Raw genomic sequence first — 20,391 nt, forward strand, 5'->3', positions numbered from 1 at the left:
TGATTAGCTCTAACACCATTGCAGTTCCCTGCAAATAATACAACATTCTATAATTCAAGAATGGTCTAATTCTTTCAGCGGCCACCATGCCCCCAATTATACATCCTAGTTTTCTTCATAACCTAAAAATGTTGGCAAGTGACCTGAAAAGTAATATTTATTGTGAAACATGACTGCTGCATTGCACATCCTTTTTACTTATAAATGGATCAAATAATTTGCACATATAACAGAAAACATTACTGTCCTGCAACATGTTTTAACTCATGATGCTGATATTTTTCTAGTGCTAGGTTCTGGTACAGCAATTATTGCCCCTCATTTTAAGCACCTTAAACTGTTGCCATGTTCCATATGGAATGATGTTGGGCAACTGTAATGGTTACCAACATGTTTTTGATGTTTGTTTCCTGTGGTCATTTGTACTGTTGTATCTTGTATATCTACTTCCTGCTTTGCCCTTTGTATTTTTTCTCCTGGGTTGGAAGTTACATTTGGGGTTTCTTGTAGTATGGGATGTTATATACCTTTTGTACTTTTTCTAAATATATACTTTGTTTGTTTTTCGTGTGACAAAATAGCTGAATTCCACAAGTTGTATATTTTGCATTCCCTCTTGAATGTATTGGTTGGGATATTGTATTTTTGCTGGTCAGTGTACATGATCATGTGGCGTTGTTACATTTTTAACTCTGTACTTGGGACCATCATAAGGATTTTGGTAGTGTCAAACATTCAGGTGGGTGACCTAATAATTTCACTATTTCTATGCATTTGTTTCTTTTTCAATTGTTGGGGCATCTGTTATTGTTTCAGACACATTGAGCTGATTGTGTACATGTTTCATATAATAAAACTTGTGTGTGTATATACATATATAGAAAACCACCATAAAAATAGAACAGTTTAACCTGCACTCCAAGCCATGAGAACATGCCAAAGAGTCCCGTTCACTGGAAGAATGAGCTAGAAACTTGAAGTGTTAAATACTTACAAGTTTATTATATGAAAAACCCATATATATAAAACCATCATTGACTAAACAGAGGAAGGACACCCAGAGAACAGTCCAGTATGGACGCGTTTCGCGCTCTACACAGCTTTTGTTCACCAATGGGGGAGAGTGGTTAGACACGGTATAAATAACAATGTAAGGCCCTTCATAGTGTCTACAGCTCAACAAATTTGTATATGCATTAGTAGACCAGTGGCAGACATCTTGGAACATAGTAGCACAGTGCTAAATCCCTAATGAAATGCAGGAGTATAATATACAACATGGGGACAGCCAGTATAGTGCATAGTTCTACTTGAACAACCTGCATAACGAAAGACACATAGAGAAAAGGCAGCATAATTGGACTTTGAATCAAAGCACCACCCTAAATTAAATGCAATGCAGGTATAAAGTAACAGTATGCGCTCAGGTGTAAAAAAGCAACCACAATTTGACAAGTCGCAATATAATACATGAAAAAACCATATATAATATAAAGTTTGCACCTGTATAATTCCTGTAATGCCAATGACATGTTATATATGGGTTAAACATGTTATACAGGGTCAAATGTGTACATTCTAATACATGTAATGAAACATCAGCTGCATCTTTAACGTATGCTTCCTTTTGGGCTGGTTGCAGGTGTACAATTGCTTGGGCTTTTTCTGTTGGGTTGGTAAGTGTCAATTGTTTGAATCGTTGGTTTGTCTTGGTCTAGTGAAGGTGATACAACCCTCTGGTATTTCGGGAACAAGATTGTATTTCTTTGTTTTCTTTACATTTTGTGATGTTTCTGCAGGCGGTTTGGTCTCTTTTATACTCATGTTGATCAGGTTTTAACATTTTACACTTGTGTTTTATGAAATCCTAGAGTTAATGTTCATTTGTTTAATCACCGAAAACATGCACTTTAAAAAAAATAACTTCTTTGTGTGAAGTACTTTTTGATATTTTCTCTGCTCTGTTTGTTACTCTATTGAAATTATAAAACATTTATAACTAAGTTTTGCAATGCAATAATTATACTGTAATATGTGCAATATTTTGTAAGTAAATGTTAACTGTGAATATTGATAAAACCTAATACTGTTTTTGCTTTTAGTCTTACATTATGTTAACTGTTACGTTAATAATGTAAATACAAGTAACTGCAAATGCTGTTCATATGTATATTGCACAGAACAAAGTTTCTCAGTTGCATTTGTTCATTTGAAGGAGGTGTAGAAAGTTGGGATCTTTTCATAAATGGCTTGTGCGACGGGTGTATAAAAATGTATTTTTTACACAAACATTTACATGGGAGTTGCTAGGTAAAGTGTTACTGTTTGAATGAAATGTCTTCTATTTCAAGTTCTGATGTGCACATTTATAAATCTGTACGTAAGAGCAAGTTGGAAATACAGAACACCTTTTTGACAGGTATATATTGATATATGTTCATGCATGATTTAGTTCTGTATATAAATGTACACATCACGCTATATTTGTATAATGTACATGCATTTTCAAAGTGGGTGTAATTACGTAAACTTGATGTGTAGGTGTGGTTTTTAAAATACACATGCCTGCATATGATTTAATTCATACATCTTTGTATAACTCTTACAACCTGTGTGCATGTGGGTTTAGCTGATTAGCTTATAATGGTGTATCTGTGTACTAGATTATGTATATGCATAACTAGATATATTTAGTTGTACTTCAATGTGATGTGTGGAAACTTAAACATTTAAGTTGGGAACATTGGTGTGTAATGAGTAGACTCTTCATTACACTGGTTGTTTATAACTTGCATGTACATCTTGCATTTATTACTGGGCATAAATAAGATAAATGTGTGTGTACATGTGCACATATTGCAATCGTTAAAACGATAAAGGTAGCAACATTGAGGTGTACAAACTACTGATGGTAAATTAATTTTATATATGTGAATATTGCCATTTTGTGTACATTTCTGCATATAAATAATTCTAAGTGTATTAGTGCACACATACATGTGTAATTCACCAATACATAAGCTTGAGTTTTTGTCATGTGTTTTTTGAAATGGGTTACTGTTTTAATTGTATGTACAAGTCATAATGCAGTTATGAGAGCATTGTACATAAGGGTGTCCCTATATTTAATGTGTACAAGGGTGTGCATTAAACTTAGTGAAGAAGCGTACAACATTACCCGTTTTGCTTTTATTCTTTTCCATAATTTCTAATACCAGAATGGAAATCTAGGTGAGGTACATGAGTTTATATTTAGAATAATTTTGTACTTGGTAAAGTTTTACCTGCTTGTTGTTGTCCCACTAGGCTGTCGTGACACTTCACAGGATTGGCAAATGCATGTGGGCATGATTTACTAGACTTTGTATGTGCAGCAGAATGTTTGCTTATTCATTATTAGTGCTGGGTGTGGTGGTAGCGTTGGGGCCTGAAATATGCTATGTACAGTTGTACAGACCTATATTTCCAAGGTGCATATTTGTATGTATTTTGAATAAATGATGTGTAGCTTTGTGTTGTCATCTACTAGGTATATAGTTTGTGGCATATAGTAGTGTTCAAACCTTTATTTAGACATTCACCTGTCGTAGAAGTGTACAATGAACCGGTAACTGTTTATTTTTAAATGTAGATAAATCAATTTGGATTATTGGATATCTTGGTTAGAGAACTATGCAAGATGAGTGCGTGGTAATTGTCTAATATTGCAGTCCATTGGCATGACCATTGTGGAGCTGTGGAGACATTGAGTTTTCGGAAGGCCATCGCACTACCGGATGTGATATTTCAGACATTATTCTAAATTTTGATGATGGTAACCTTGGATATAAAAAAAAGTACAGGACTTATAAGTGAAACAAAGCAGGATTTATTAAGTGTCCCATTGTTTCAGGCTTGGCTGCTCATAAGGCCTGGCAGTGCAGAACTACAAAGTGCAGGCAAATTAATGGTGCACAACTCTTAATCGGTGTATGTTTACATTTATGGCAGAACATGTCTTGCCAACAGAGTAACACATTTTTCACAAAGTACATTTAAATATTGGCAGTACTAATTAAAGCATTATCTATTTTGGTATAATCGTTTTTGGTATGAAATGTTTAACCTCGAGGGTGAAGTAAGATTTTCATATTCATGTAGAGTCTTCCTGACCTGTGTCAACCCCAGAATTTTGCTTGGACTTAATCATTTTTTTTCCTTGTCCCTAGGTGAGTGGGGAACGTTTTCCCCTCTTTTTTACTCTCCTTTGGGCTCCCCTTTGTAATTCCTCTTGCATGTACTGGGATGAACTACTGTTCCCAAGGGGTAAAGTGTGATTTACATCACATTTACATTTTATAGTGAGCAGGACACCTCACCTTATGTGGGGTGCTGGGGAGATGAACTGTTTCCCCATCCCCTTCCTCACTTATATGATAACATGTATGTTACAATTACAAGTTAACTGCTGGTGGCAGTGTAACTACTTTTTATGATTTTGCCATGATTACTCGCAGGCTGTCAAATCAGCCATGGTAATTCACAGTAGCGTCACTATTCTTCTAGAATGGTGGGCTCCTTTTTTCACCATTTCTCGTTTGCTTGTTTCTCAGGTGGTCTGCAAATCTAGTTGGGAACGACCTAGGTTGAAGTTTTGCCTTTGGCTGGAATCCTTTGTATTCCCCGCAGAGGCTCCAGAGTGTCTGAGAAGGCAGGAAGCGATGGAGTCCAAATCTCTGCAGCCCTTTCTCTTCCACCTTACCTGATTGGACAGCCAGACCACCCTGTTTTGTAAACTGCAGACAGTTTGCAGAAGTTGTTCTTTAGTTCCTGATAAATACTCTGATCCTGGAATCTGCTGACCAGTCGACCGCTGGAAGTCTCGGGAAGATAGCTCAGGGGCAAAGTTCTCACCTTGGAAGCAAGACATGGAGCAACACAGGCTTGATCCTTGGGTCTGTGCTTAGACTCCTCTGGGTATTAAACGCATTATAAATAACCTATCATAACCAAATCCAAAGAGGAAGATGAAGACAAGATGGCTGCAATGATTTCCAGAAGCTGTAGACTCTGCTGTGTATCCGGAGCCTGATGTAATCCTTACTTTTAAGCAACCTGGGGGTCGTGAATGTGACGACTCCTTCCCAGAGACTGGTGAGATCGACTAGTCTCAAGAAGACCTGCAAAACGAGCCATCCCTCAAGGTGCTGTCATCTTGCTGGGCGAGACTGGTGAGATCGACTAGTCTCAAGAAGACCTGCAAAACGAGCCATCCCTCAAGGTGCTGTCATCTTGCTTGGCTGCAAAAGGGCAGAACCCAGGGACCTCTAGCCAGTGTGCAGTGCATGGTCTTACGAAGTCCTGTTTCATCTGAACTTTGGTGGACTACTGCTGGGCCGCCAGAGACGTCCCTGAAGTCCCCCCCCCCCCACCAGAGTGCAGTATCAAGGGTGAAGAGAATCCAACCGGTGATATTCTTTCTTCATCAGGTACCTGTAAAAGGGCACCAGATCAGAGCTGCAAGAAGCTGCAAACGATCCTTTCTTGCAAGCCTCACTTTTCGAGGACTGCTGCCAGTTTTTCTTCAGTGTCCATTTCTTCATTCTGCAGACCATGAACCCGAGGACCCAAAGGGATCCTGTGCTGCTGCATTCTGAAGGCATTTACCCAGGAGCTCTTCTGCTGAGATACTGTGTTGGCTTGGGTAATAGTTACCGTGAATCCTGTTAGGCTGAGTGGTTGATTCATGTGGTTCACCCAGCGGAGGATCTTCACAGGCTTCGGAACAGTGACGGTTGTCGTCCGGCAAGCTTCTCGGTACTCTATTTTGCAGAGGGGGGATGTCTAGGAGTGGGAAAGACACCGCAAGCCCAGAAGGATACCCATAAGGATTCAGCCAAAACTGCGCTTCACAAGAAGATACACTGCAAAAAGGCACATGACCCAGGATATTGCGAGTTTGCAGGCAAAGAGGTTGCAGCTCTACAAGGGACGGTGCAAAATGCATGGTGATTTTGAGACGGATTAGGCCCACCAGTCCAGAAGAGAATGTCCTCTTCAGAAAATCTTCCCTTTTGCTTGGAATTCACATTCGGGTCGGCAGCAGTCATTCAACGGCTTTGGTGGTCGCTTGGAAGTTGCTGGGGACGTCCTTCAAATTCTGCTTCAGATCTTCAATCCAGTGGTCAACTCGAGGGTTTCTACTCCAGGACCCTCGTCTTTTATACCAGAAAACTGGCTGAGCCCACCAATCGCTGTACATTCATTCAAACTGGGGAGTGGGGAGGTGGGTGGCTGTCCACTGCGGCAGCCTGCCTCTCAGCACACTGGATCCAGGCAGGCACACTCCAGGTCAAGGACCAGGGGAGTTTGTCACCTACCCACTTCCGTCATTTCAGGCACTCTGTCAGGTTTTCCAAGGGAAGCCCACCGAAGACCCATGACGACCTTCTCCCACTGAGGCAGGTAGAAGACTCCAGATAGAACATGGCATCAAGAACAGGGCTTAGAGCCACCGTTTTAGGTCAGTGGTGACCCTAGTGTGCCCTACCGCAGCTGCAAATGTAGCCTCCAACAAAAGTCCACAAAACGCAGTGCAAAAAGGTACATTGCTACCATCCTGTCAGCTGAACTTGTAACAGTAACAAGTTACAGGAAAAGGGAGAGCTTGTTTCCCCTTTGCACTCCACATACGGTGTGGTATGCTGATCTCACCAAATAAATTACAGGTGGGGCAAAATGTCCCCCTGCCCTGGAAACCAGTGGTAGCATGGGTAAAATGAAAAGGGACTCTCTAGGAGCTCCCAGCAACACTGCACAGTTCCCTGTGCTGCAATAATAAAACCTAGATGCCAGAAAAGATTGAGGAAAGCATAACTCCGTTAAAAACCAAAAAAGAGGTTCCCATTGTAAGAGTAAAAGAATGTGTGGAAAAAGGTTCCCACACTCTGACTGGGGAGAATTTCGCTCAAGAAGGAACAGCTAACACACAATACAATAAAGCACGTCACAGCTGGGTCTGCCAATATATTCCAGTTCACCCACATAACATGCTCCTGTTGGCTGCACCATTAAAAATACAATGCTGCAATTAGAACACCTGTCCAACTGGCGCCAATGAATGCCAGTCTAGACAACACTTTCTCATGCTTGTTTTATCATAGATGCCCAGTAATAACGGGCATCAAGTTGGCTTTGCATGAAAATGCCACTAAAACATGCAATGCTACACTAAAACATTGCCTTATTTGGATGCACGTATACCCCCACCCAACATGTAAGAACACTTATTTTGACTTTGCTTTAAAACATGCACTGCCACCGTAAGAGCACATATGTGCCTTGCCTCTTATGTGAGTAAAAAAAATGCCATGCTAAAGAAAATGTCGGGTTTGCCTGCCACATTGTGCTACAAATCCCCACCCCAAGCCTTCCTATATGTAATAATCATTATCAAGCTGGCTTTGCCCAAAATACCAGTTAAACATGTAAGAAAATGCCCATGCTCCTTGGCTGGGCCACAGCCTTGCATGCACACATTTATTATACCCATTTACCCACTAAACTGTTGGCAGGTGCTTATTCTTTTTAATTGGACGTGTGGAGACATTTCTCACACATATACCAGCAGGGGGTTCAGGTGATCATGCCGTCCCTGAGAATATTTTGAATAATGGGTTAAAATGGTGTATTACACAGCACACTTTCTGTGAAAAATTAGGTAAACATCCAGACAGCTTGCAATTGGTTTGTAGGGTAAATCTAATCCTAAAATTCTAATAGATGCAATTCAAAAAAGTTTCTCCCAATGTATTTCTATGCTATTTCACAAAATGCCATAAAAACACTTTCACCATAACTGTGCCCATACATATCCATGATGGCTGCACCTATGCATGCCAGTATTCCCATGTAAGAACATACTCCTGTGTGATTTGCGCAGAATGCCAGTAATGATACTATAAGAAAATATGTCCAAGCTGGCTTTAATATATGGCAGTACACCCACGTAAGGGCATACTCCGGTTGTCATTCAAAATTCTACAATAAGAAATCTTGCCTAAACTGGCTGCATTACAATAGCAATCAAGCCAAGCAATAACACAACACATGTATGGGTGAAGCCCAGAAAAAGTAATGCCAAAGTAAGAAAGGGATATACTGGCTGCTCCCAAATCTAGCCATTAATGACCCATATGTCTACTTTATCATGGATGCCCATTAAAGTTACATTTTAGCGCACCGCGCTCTGGCCCCCCCACATCCCCTCTCCAACCACAAAGCCGCTCCTCAGCCAAGCATTAAACACAAGCAAGTGCGTACGTTCACACACCAGTCACACATGGACCGATCTACCATTCACTCAGACCTGCGCACACCGCCAATGCAGCATACTCGCTCACACACATTACGTACTGTACACATACACACACCCTTACATGCACACACAGACCTTTAAAAAAAGTCCTTTTTTTGAGGAATGCATTGCTCCAAGGGACTCATCCTCTGCAGGCAGGTGTCAGGCCTTCGCTCCTTGCTCCAAGCAAGACGAACAGTTCATGTCATGTGTAGAACAGAGTAGCCAGAGGCCTCCATCCGTGTCCTGGGTATGGATGGACTTTGACTTCTAAAAGAAATAATTTCTGTTTGAAGTCTGTCCGACTTCAGATAGAAATGATTTCCATTACGGAGAAGCAGTGAACATATTTCCGCTATGAGGTCAGAGTGACTTCAGAAAGAAATTAATGTAAAGCAGGCTCTTGTCTGAGCCCTCCAGTTTGGTTTCTTTCTGCCTCTGCAACTCTTAAGCATGGGATGCAGAGACAGGGCCCAGGGTCGCACGGGAGAGTATCTTATGTGCCAACCCTGGCATACATTGGTTCAGACATACAAGGGCACAGCCAGCATGGAGTTTGAATATATATTTTTTTATGCTGGCATACATTGTGGGCAAAGTAATCCTGATGAGGTGTTGCAGTGCTCTCATTCTCCTTTGCAATGTTGATTTGGCCTTTATTGTATTGCCCCCCCCCCCCTTGTATTACCCCACAAAACTGACAAACATTTTGTCAAAAAGACAGTTTACAGAGTGCTATAAAATGCACCATTTTAACCAATTCATTTATAAATGTTTTTGGAGTGGAGGAGAGCAGGTGCACCCTTTCGCCAGAAGGTGAATGTGTTCTAGCACGGGCCTGCCCACACTAGAAAAACTATTACTTCCACTGTGTTTAAGGCAAGCTCCTGAATGTTGCAAGGGCAGGTTTGGATTTAAATGGCCCCCAGAACATCGGGTTTGATATTTGGAGTGCGAAGAAAAAGCTTTTGAAGAAAGCTTGAAAAACCTTATGCAGATGCTCTATTAATGTTACATTGTGCCAAGATATGTAATCTAGAAGGTGTGCATAGCGTTGTGTTGCGTTGCCCCAGTTTGTTAATCCGGATTTGGATTTATATGCTATTAATAGGCAGCCACCTAGTGGTTTGTCTGCTGCTCCCTTGAGCCAGGCTGGTCCGTTTTTTCTTGTTCACTATAGGGTCCGGTTGTATGCTGTGCAAGTTCGAAAGGTTCTTGGGTAAACAAGAAAATTGACCTAATTCCGGGTTCTTCCCTTGTCTACAGGTTTTTTTTACGTGACAAATGGAGAAAAGTTGTCTGGGGTAGGGTAATGTTGTCTTTCTGGCGAATTTATGTTCCCAAATAGTGAAAGCTAACAAAACATATTACTCCGAGGAAGTAAAAAACTGGTATTTTCGAATTTGCCGGCTATACTTTATTTGTATCCATTAATCTACTTCCTTCCCAAGTTGTTGGGACAACCTGCTCTTGCAGAAGGCCAATCCTGAAAATGGCTCTACAGATGCTGCGTAATGCAGAATTACATATTTAGAATAAAGAACTGATATGCAAAGCCTTCTTTATGCACTGGGGTTCCACGCTCCCTTGTATTGAATTGCCCCAACCATGAGCTCTCATTCTGCCCATAGGGCAACTCTTTGCAGTCCCTTTTTGGGTGCTTTTTTTAAATGCATATCTGGATTTGATTTTGTTCTTTTCTTGTGTAAGAGGACTATTTCAAATGCATAAAACCCAAACCAATAGTATCTTGCATTCAGTCTGGTTTTTAAAAAGTTTAATAAAACTTGCAACACAAGGCATGTAAACCAGGAGATAAAGGGGGAAATTCTGAACAGTTCAAAGTATATCTGGTACATCTGGCCCTTCTCAGCAGCTAATCTGCAAAGGCTGGCCACATGACTCGAATGGGTGCTCGTTATAGTGTTGCATGTATGCTAGAATCATGGCAAAATCCTCTGGTCCCTTCACTGCTTGCAGGCCAAGGGGTTGGGTCTAGTGCAGGAGTAAATTGTTATGTTTGCCTGGAACTGCGGTCCTTTGTACTTGTGCAAGGATGTCTGTCCTTGGTCTGGTGTGGCTTGTGGTAGGAAGTTGCTCTCCCAGCTCCAGGGCTTCCTGGAGACAATTTAGGGACTCGGTTCTGGGCCTTCCTGCACATGCATAGGAGCTGAACTATGCAAATGCATACTGCACAAAAAAAAATCTTGATTGCTCTAATCCTCCCAATTATGGTTCAAAATCCTTCCTAATTTTCTTCTTTCAAAGCTAATGAAATGAAATGTTTATGCACAATTTATATCTTCATTCCCACAATCGTTTATTTTTTTTTTTCGTTTAACTCCACAAACTACTCTTGCATGTCCAATTCTATTCTGGGTGCACTTACTGTCTACTTCTATTTTGGTGTTACTGGACTTATCTGCTGCATTTGACAGTTTACTATCCTACTAGTTTCCTTATTTTCACTTGATATTTCGGGTGTAATTCTTAGGTTTACTTCTTTAAGGTCGGCCTTTTCCAGTATCTTGGAAGGGGCCCATATTGTGGGCGCTCACTCTTCCTTTTCCTCAGAGATCTGTGCTTGGCTCCGTTTTGTTTTGTTCTCTTTATTCTTTTAGCTTTCAAGCCTTCTATTTGTGGACAATACACATTTGATGATTTTCATATTTTATTGACACCTTGCATCAACCACTGTATCTACTATTGAGGCATGGATGGCTTCTCATTATTTACAGTTCAATCCTATGAAACCGTTTTCTTTCCCCCCAGCATAATATTTAGTTGGTTGTTTTTTTTTATTCCCTTCCCACCACTTAGATTAACTCTTAATACTTGGGCTGGGAATGGTCCGACCACTACATTTTAAAGCTAGTTTTTAGAATACAGGCTGATTTCATGCGGCAATGAGTTCTACCAAGTTTTAAAAGACAGCAAGTAAACTTAGATTTGAAACTGCAAACATTTTACATTTTTACTAATTCTTGCTGCCGAGATAGTCTTTAAAGTTTCTTTATAAGATAGTCTTTGTAACCAAAAGGCAGTCCCTTTGTTGGGTCATTTTCTTTTCTTTAACTTCAACTGCAACCAACTGTCATTTCATCCCTGTGTGGGGTGGGGGTTCTCCCTTGACTGGAGTTATATTGCCTTCTTCACACCTCTGGCTTCTTTCCCTGGGAGCGCCATTGTTTGGGTCCCAGCAGAGACAAGTCTGTTCAAACCCATAATTATCAGGGGTTTGTCAGCATCTGCTGAGAGTTTTTATGATAGTCCATTTGCCCTTGGGGGAAGTTTCATGGCAGGCAACTGGAATGACTGGTTTTTCTGAGAGCTTGCAAATCCAGCCCAAGTGTTTTAAACTCTTTAATTTCTTATTTTGGGTCATGGCTTAAAACAACCTGTGAAAGAAGATAGCCTATGTGTGCATTATCACCACTAACCTAATCCTTTTACATTGCTATGTAAGCATGCTTTCATTAACAATTTATTTTTAAACCGGACAATTTTTCTTCAGTCAGCAAAGCCCATTTTTCCAAATGTTAAAACTGCTAGCATTTCTGTCTTTAAGTTTGGTTTGGTAGCTCCTTTAGATTGCCCACACTGTCTTTGCAGCTGTAGTCCTTTCCTTGAATACAGGAGTTTTATCTAATGTATAGATACATTTACAGTTGACCTGGCTCAGTTAGTCTCTTTAAACTGCTGCGCCTGGATACATTTGGAAAGAAATATTCCTGTGCGAGTGAAAATGAAGTTGCTTCTTGATTTTCCCTCAGTTGGTTTGACCGAGTGTCACTCAGGAATTATGCCTGGTTTTGGTGAAGCACAGTGAAATATTCTGGGCATGACTGGGCCTTTTTACTCAGTGGTTTCAGAATGACTGATCGAATTGGCGTCAAGGCGGCATGTTTAAAGCGTATACTTTTCATTTTGAAGGGGATTTTTAGCTTTTGCAGCTAAGGCAGGCTTTCCTTTTCACTTGATTGCATTTATAGGTTTCAGAACACACTGGCATACTTTTTCAATGTGTCCCCTTGTTCCATCTTGCCTGAAGTGTGCTAGTTAGGATGGTGCAGCCATTTTTTATTTTTTTTTTGCTGCCAAAACAGTTTTGAGGTCCTGGTGTGCACAGGAGCCAGCGCAGCCAGGTTGCGGTTTCTTGCGCAAATGCAGCTTGGTGATTTGGGGCAATGCCGTTGGGTGGGTCATATATCGCACAGTCCCATAAGAGGGAATCTCTTTGCAAGAAAAACATTGTCTGCTCTGTAAACAGCCAGAGGAGGCAGAAATGTTAAAACATTGGCTGATTGGCCGTTGCGCAACACTAGGGCTGAGGAAAATGTGGTTGGGGAAACTTCATAAGGAGAGAAGAGGATTTAAACAGTGCAGTCATGCGGGCAAAGCTCTTGTATGGAGACTCTATCTGAATGACCATTTTTAGTGAATTTTTGAATGGTGATCAACCAAATTGGGGGGGAAATGTTTTTCTCGATTGGGCCACCGTAATGAAGTAGGAAAGTTAGTAATTTGTCAGATGGGTGGAAGATAAATCTTGGGGGGTTAGAAAGGGAGGACCTGATATGCATATATTATATGGTATTGTGTTGAATGAATTAATGTCTCTAATTTTTGTTTTAGAATGTTGTTTGAAGTAATGTATTGTCATTTGTTATTAAGAGTTCTGAAGTACATTTTTAATGCACTATAAACTCATCAATAGGCTGATTATTACTATTAGTACCCCGGGTAGCCAATCATGTTACTCTGGGTGCTAAGAGCAATGTATTTTATTGTAAAACACGTAATAAGTGACTCGGACGGCGACCTACAGGATCATTGATTTGAAAGAATTAATCATATCTGTCTACACAGCCCATGCAGAGTATGGGTACTTTATGCTAGTGTATATACGCGCACACAAATGACGCATTCACTTTTTCAAAATCCATTGCTGCTCCGAGGAACTCCTCTGCAGGCAGGCCAGGATGGTCTCCCATGCTCCACGCATGCAAGCAACCAGCTTGGTTCCTGTCATGCGCAGAGCAGGGAAGCCAGAGCTTTCCATGTCGTGGGGCATGGGGGAGGTATTTCTCATGTTCTGACTTCAACAAGAAATTTACTGTAATGGAAATAATTTCTTTTTGAAGTCAGAATATCTTAATAAATAAATGTAATGAGGGCTTCTTCTTTCAGTTTTTTCTGCCTCTGCAACCCTTAACCAGGGGTTGCAGAGGCAAAATCAGGTCTCGCAGGAGTTTCCACGGGTCGCAGTGGCGACCCCCAATTGACATTGCTCCCTTTTATAGCTGCCCCTTGCCTTTTAAGCTTTGGTGCTGATAGCCAAGTTTCAAGCATTCAGAAAAACAAGATCCAGGCGCCTTCTCCATTTTCAGAAGAGAACTTTTGCCTTGCTTCGGGCGTCGAACAAAGTCCAGTAATTTTAGGAACCTAATATATCTGGTAGTGCTGACAGTCTCCACCCTCCTCTTTTCCTACACCCTTAGACCCGGCTGTCTCTGCTTCATTTCAATGCTTATAAAGGGCTGTTACTCAGAAAGCGGATCATACTCCGTCTCTGCCACCCCTTTGCTCATTTGTGCCTAATACTCCACTTTGCTAAATGCTCCCTTTTACGTTCTATCCAGATCCTCCCCCTTAACCTACTGTCACCTTGCTGGATGGCTCTTCATGCAAAATAGCCCCATCTGTCCCTGGGCCTAATTGCACCATCTCTGACTTTAGCTCCTTCTCTAGTAGCCCCATTCCTCTGAAAATGTCCCCCTGGGCCATTGTAGCTGTTCATTGGAACTGTTCAAAACCATTCTAACTTGCAACTTGCAAGTGAAGATGTGCCCCTATGCCATCCATTCTCAGCTGACTGCCCTGCCTGCCACTTGATATTGACTCTCAAATGGGCAAATGTCATGTACTTCGGGACACCCTGGCACTATGTCCTGAATGTCATTATTTGTTTACATAGGAACTATGTCGTTTCTTTAATGTATTTTCTTTAATGTATATTCTGTCAATTTTGTTTAGAATGACATGCTAAATTTAAAAAACACATCAGTTCTCCAACACCTCACCTAGGCCATCACATGCCCCTGCGCCAGCTGACTCGCCAGACGCTGTCCTCCCCACTCCACGACTGTCCTTCCCTCTGCCACCCTGTACAGCTGTGTCTCTCTGTATCCTACCACCGCTGTATAGCTGTTACCTCTGAAAAGAGTACCGTTATGTATCTGTAATGTTGGATACCTGTGTATAGCACTCGTTTACTTTTAGAAGCTAGTTCGCGGTCATTAAATACCAGTACCTATAGACCACCATGGCCACTAACTGAAAATATGATGTAGTGGTTTTAAGAGTAAATGGGATGGCAACTTCCAGAGTCTATTGAATGCACAGAAATTGAAGTAATTATACAAATAAGGTAAACTCCTATGTGTAGACTTTATAGACTCCATCATAGACTCATAAACCGTATACAGACCTGCCCGTTTTAGTAGGTACTTTTTCAACATTTTAACTTTCCTGTAACAAAGGGCATTGCAGCTACGGTTTTACTTGCCAAAAGTGGAAGACGTGTTACTTTTTGATGTATAACATCACATGCCAATGCCTACCCGTTGCACTCTGTAGAACTATATAATTTCATCTTTGGTTGACTGGAATATTATTGGAAAGATTAAAGAGAATAAACAGACGGTGGAAATAATTGGCCATTTAAAAAAATATACATGTATACATTTTAAATAGTCCTGCAAATACAATGCATTTAAGTGATTTTTATACTTCTGCATGTTAAAGTTGGTGCCCCATTTACTATTACACCAATTCAACGGAATGGTGAATTATCTGCTCTATTGGTGAATGAACCATTCCTTTACATAAAGAGATGGTTGGTTTAAAAATGAATCTATCACGAACAGTTATCTTTTTTCATGCTTAATGACCGTTTTAGATTCACATGATACCTATACATAGTCACATCTAGTTGTTGGTCTGGAGTGTAGCACCTTGTTTTCTATGCTTTAATATAGTCTTTTTCGGGGGTATTGGGCCATCCATGACACCTCCATGCTACCCAAAACAAAAGTCTCCTTTCACTAGACTCTCCCACAGACTTTTGTTTTTCTTTCTTTATCTATTGTTTTCTTTGCCCCTTCACTGACCAAAACCAGTGGTGGGAGACAGCCTTGCTGCCTCAATTCTTGTTGCACTGTTTTTGATTGCGGCAGGGAGCGAGGTATTGTAGTAAAGCATGCATGATGTTACGGTTTGTAAACTTCCCATCCTTACACTACAGGTACCACTAGAGGCGCAAGTCTTGTAGTTTCTGGTCCCAAGAACTTGGTTGCACTACATTTTCCTTGCTGTTTGTTCCTCTTCTAGGAAGAGAACTCTTGTCCAAACTAAGAGCACAGACGAGCAGGAGCTGGAGACCATGCAGAAAATGCAGAAGGAGGTGGCACAGCAGCGCAGGCGGAATGAAGGGAATTCAATGGCATCTATTGCAGGCACAGGTTAGCCAAGCAGCTGGCAGGGGTGCGGGTTCTAGTCAAAATGTGTAGACTTGGTTGGACTTTTGTTTTTCTTATGTTTGCCTCCTTTTAGTTCAGCCTGTAAGAAAATCTGTTGTCCGAGTAACAAAACCTGTAGATTTTCACTTCTCCACTGATGCCCATCCCAGACGATATCGAGAGAGAAAGCCTGCCGATTGTTTTAAAGTGGTTGACTTTGCTGCAGTCCTCAGGAAACCAACAACTTCCCTGGTGAGTGCAAGAAGTAGATGGCTCTCGCATTTCAGCAGCAATGTTATGATCTCCTCTTACACTGAGATGGATAAAGTGTAAAAGTCGGATATTTTAGTAGTTTGCTTAACACTTGTTTGGTCACATATAATGAAGTAACCACCACAGCAACTATTGGGGTCTCCACAGGTGTTTGACCACGCCTGCATTGGTGCAGTGGGGGCTGAGGGCTTTGAATTACTTTCCTGTATAAACCTGGCTCCTCCCCCCCAGCACCCCAGTCCTCTGACCCTCCCCACCCCCACACTTTCACTGCCCTTCTGCGACCCCTTCCGCTGACTAGCTTGGCCGGGTGTGCATCCCTTCCGAGCATGGTCCACCCCGCTCTCACACTTAGCATGTGGTCCTCACTCCCTGCACCCCTGTCACTTGCCCACCTGGCCTCTCCGTAGCATTTGCCTAGCCCCAGGGGCCCTCACCTTCCCCTCCTCCTTGCCCCCCCTCCCTGCACTTGTCTGCCTCCACTTTGCACTCACTTCCCTCTCACCCTAGCATTATCCCTCCCCCCGACCAGCACCCCCAAACCCCTCCCCCTGCATGATCCAAAGGACATGAGGCCTAGTAGGACCATTGTTTCTTCCCTATTACCCACCCCCCTTTTTGTCTAATGGCGCCTTGAAACACCATTTGTTGAATAGGTGCTTAATAAATATTCAATAAATAAAGATGTGATTTTATTGCCTTCTTAAAATTAGCGAGGCATGGTATGTTATGCTTTGAGGGATCGAATTTCAGAGAGGTGAGCACTCATTAAAGCTTGAACCCCTCAATTTTTTTAACTTTTGCCTCAGTTGGTAAGATGACTAGTCCAGTTAGAATGTAGAGTTCTCAATACAGGTCCTTTGTGTATACGCTTCATGAGATGACTCTGGTGGTTTTTCTGAAATACATTTGTGGGGCAGGGTAAGGATTTTATGCAAAATGCAGTAACAAACCGGGAGCCAATGCAGAGATCTGCTGGCCTCCGTTATGTGGTCTCTGCTGTTTTCCACATACGGCTCCTGGTCCTAATTCACTCTTTTCTGACTTTGGTTGGTGGAGACTTGGTCATGGATCCCTTCCTAGGACTCTCCCTTGCCTAACTCTGATCGGTGGTGTAGTCCAGGATCCCTCATAAGCATTCTCTAGTGTGGCGGGACAGAGAGAGCTACTTACCTGCACTTTCCCTTAACAAGTGGAACCCAATAATAAACCTAGCTGAACATTAGAACTTGTGTCTTTAGGGTATTCAGCCCTGAGATGGCATGGGGCCTGACTAAGTGTTGGGGATTTAATTCTAGATCTAATTCTAATTCTGCGCTTACATATTTTAGTGTTTTCCTAAACTGATTAGTTACCCATGTTTCACTGGTTTTGAATCCACTGTGTAATCTCTTTTCACTGACTTTACTGCATAGTTATTGCTGATAACTCTACCTTAAGCAACTTTTTAGCAAAGTGTGGATGCATATATGTATTATATAGTAGTTTGACAATGCTTACCTGAAAGGTTCATTGCTCGGGGTGGATTTTAAGGGCCTAATAATTGTATACTGTTCTTCTAACTGGAATTATTGGAGTTCTGTCTCATTGTAGCCCTAGACATCTCTGAACCTGCACATCTGACAAACTGTTTTTGTTGGAATGTGCTCGAAATGTAATTTGCTCAGCTGATGGCCTGCTATGACCTGGACTTTAGCCTTGCCCTGTCACTGGGTTCTCCCCCCATGCCCCCCACACACACACTAATCGCTAAGGAGGTGCAATCAAAGTATTGATTGCATTTCCAGCACACTAACCCAAATAAGGTCCAGTGCTACCTGATGAGTGACCCTCTCACCCCACAAACGTGCCCCCCACCGTCATCTACCAGGCTACTACATGCAGACGAAGAGCCTGAGAAATGCTATCTGGGTCACCTGAGCAGCACCAGGGATACCCTAAATTGCATGTGGATCTGGGCAGCAACATGAAGTAACTATTTGTAAAGATAGACAATATGCTTCACAGAATAACTGCAGAGATACTTGGGTGTTCGGGGGACATATTTTGCAGTATTTAGTTTTGTGTGAGAGTGCAGAAGTTGTGCTCTTCCTAGAACCAAGCATCTGCTTTTGTGGAGCCAAGCCCCAAATCAGTGGTGAAATACATGGCTACCTGAACAGCCACATAACGTGCAATGTACTGCTTCGTTCGCTCTATAATTGGATGGAAATGCAGGCGAAGCTTACTTTGACATGCAGAGCACAGACTATGACTTGAATGGGTCCTCCTATGAGCAGGATTTGGTGACGGCAATGTGCTGGTCTGCAGGAGGGAGGAAGAATACTCCCTGGTAAATGGGTGGATGATTTCAGATCGTTCTGTGTAAAGGATTTTATATGTTGCTTAAAACAATGTTGATCTGGTAGACCAAAAGCCCCCCCCCCCCCACAGCCCAGCAGTGTTAAATAAGGGCCCTAGACAGCATGCAATTAAAGGGTTCCTTGCTTGAGTCATTGACATGTGTACATACACTGTGTATGAAGCAACCAATTGGTGGCACAAGTCTTAAGTGCTCATTTGATCGGCCAGCGGCGCACAAAATTAAGATAACATTCCGGCTTTACACATTGCATGTACGAGAGTCGGAGAATATTTTGGCTTTTTATGACCTGCTTTACTAAATTGTTATGCAGTCTTGGAAACTTTATGCATACTGTTGCTGCAAGTCATGCTATGTTTGACTTTATGAACCTCTTACCCTCTTTAGGATGTATGCTATCCTCTACTTCATCGGGAAAAGATGAACATTAGGGGTTAGGAAAAATGGAGGCATCCACAGTCTAAAGTGTACAATAAACCTTACAAATGGCAGATAACCAGCTAATGAAAAAATTAAAAATGCTATATTCAATAAATATTGAAAAACAATAGCTGGTAGTCCTACCTAAATAGACGCAGACACACACTAGCTAATGTATGAAATGGCAAATTGCAAAATGTGACTCTTGATCTAAGGAAGGTAGGAGCTGGCTGTTCTATGCGAAACCTGAAAACTTTGACACTGTAGTTTAATATCAGATCTCGTGGAGTTAGGACTCCATGTAGTGCTAATAGGTTTCACATGTGCATTTGCAAGTAGTAGAGGCTGAGGCTAGACATGTTTCAGTTCTTGAATCCATGAATGGTGAACATTCCTTAAGGAGCTCTAGTTCAGTCACTAGTTCTAGGGCTCTCTAAGGAACCGCATTGCACTCTGAACCATTACAGAGCTTTTGTCTCGCGTAGACCCTTAGGTTTTCCACACTCTGGACTGTGATGTATTTTGCATTAGCATCTTTTTTTGGTCATGTTTTGACTTTTTGATTTCCTTTTATTAGCTTACACTGTAGTCTTCTCTCACAGGAGAGGTTGGAGTCTTTTCAGCCGATGCTTTCCTGCACCCATAATTTCTTTCCATTTTTCTAAGACTATCTTTCGAGGGGATTGTGTCCTCCGACATATTCCACATCTGACAGGAAATTACCACAGCTGTGCTGCTTCGGAAAATTTTCGGCATAGGGCGTCCTGCGTTAATGACGTCTGTTGTTCCTCGAGGGACTCCGTCGAGGGTCGACGTCACAGGATGCTATATAAAGGACGCACGGCGCCCGTAGCCTCAGTTCCGATTTTTCCGCAAACGTGTTTGCTTCGGCATCTCTGCGCGCTCGATTCTTCTCTTCGATAGCAATGTCTTCTACTACCCCGAAGTCGGGCTTTAAAAAATGTCGGGACTGCGGTTCGAAGATGTCCATCACAGACACGCACGACATCTGCCTCTGGTGCCTCGGCGAAAGCCATGCCACCGACTACTGCAATGATTGCCAGTCCCTGACATCTAAGGCCTTGCAGGAATGTAAGAAGAAAATAAAGGTAGTTAAGGTGTCTAAGCCCCGTAAGTTGAAGTCTGCTGGGCTCTTGACCGATGACTCGAGGGGCGACTCTCCGCGTCGGTGAAAGTCCTGGGGGTCTCGGTCTGGCTCTGAGGAAGGCTCTCAGTAAGTCTGTGAGGCCTGTTTTTGAGCCCTACTCTGTTCTTCCTCCCAGATTATATTTGTTCCAACCTTTTGGAGTTTATTTCAGAGGTGGAGGAAGGGTCTGATGATGAGATGGTTGTGCCTCCTGATGTCCCTTTGTCGGGGTATAGTCAGATGGAGGAACTCGGTCAGTCCTTGCATGACACCACTGGTCTCGACACCTCTCCAGAGGTGGAGTTTGGCAGGCCTGAGCCTGGGACGCATGCCA

General features: G+C 42.1%; 1 protein-coding gene across 3 annotated transcripts in view; it reads left to right on the forward strand.

Annotated features, from left to right (window-relative positions):
- Nucleotides 1-20,391, forward strand: part of LOC138580441 (targeting protein for Xklp2-B-like) — a 364,493-nt gene that overhangs the window by 150,447 nt on the left and 193,655 nt on the right. For all 3 annotated transcript variants that reach the window (XR_011304260.1, XM_069650992.1, XM_069650993.1), the window contains exons 7-8: nucleotides 15,728-15,858; nucleotides 15,950-16,107. Coding sequence is in view for 2 of the 3 variants with exons in the window: in XM_069650992.1 (XP_069507093.1) it covers nucleotides 15,728-15,858; nucleotides 15,950-16,107 (289 nt within the window). In the remaining variant the exon portion in view is untranslated. The remainder of the gene's footprint in view (nucleotides 1-15,727; nucleotides 15,859-15,949; nucleotides 16,108-20,391) is intronic.

This window comes from Ambystoma mexicanum, chromosome 3p (genome assembly GCF_040938575.1).
Source record: "Ambystoma mexicanum isolate Mex_15411 chromosome 3p, UKY_AmexF1_1, whole genome shotgun sequence".
Classification (NCBI taxonomy): Eukaryota; Metazoa; Chordata; class Amphibia; order Caudata; family Ambystomatidae; genus Ambystoma; species Ambystoma mexicanum.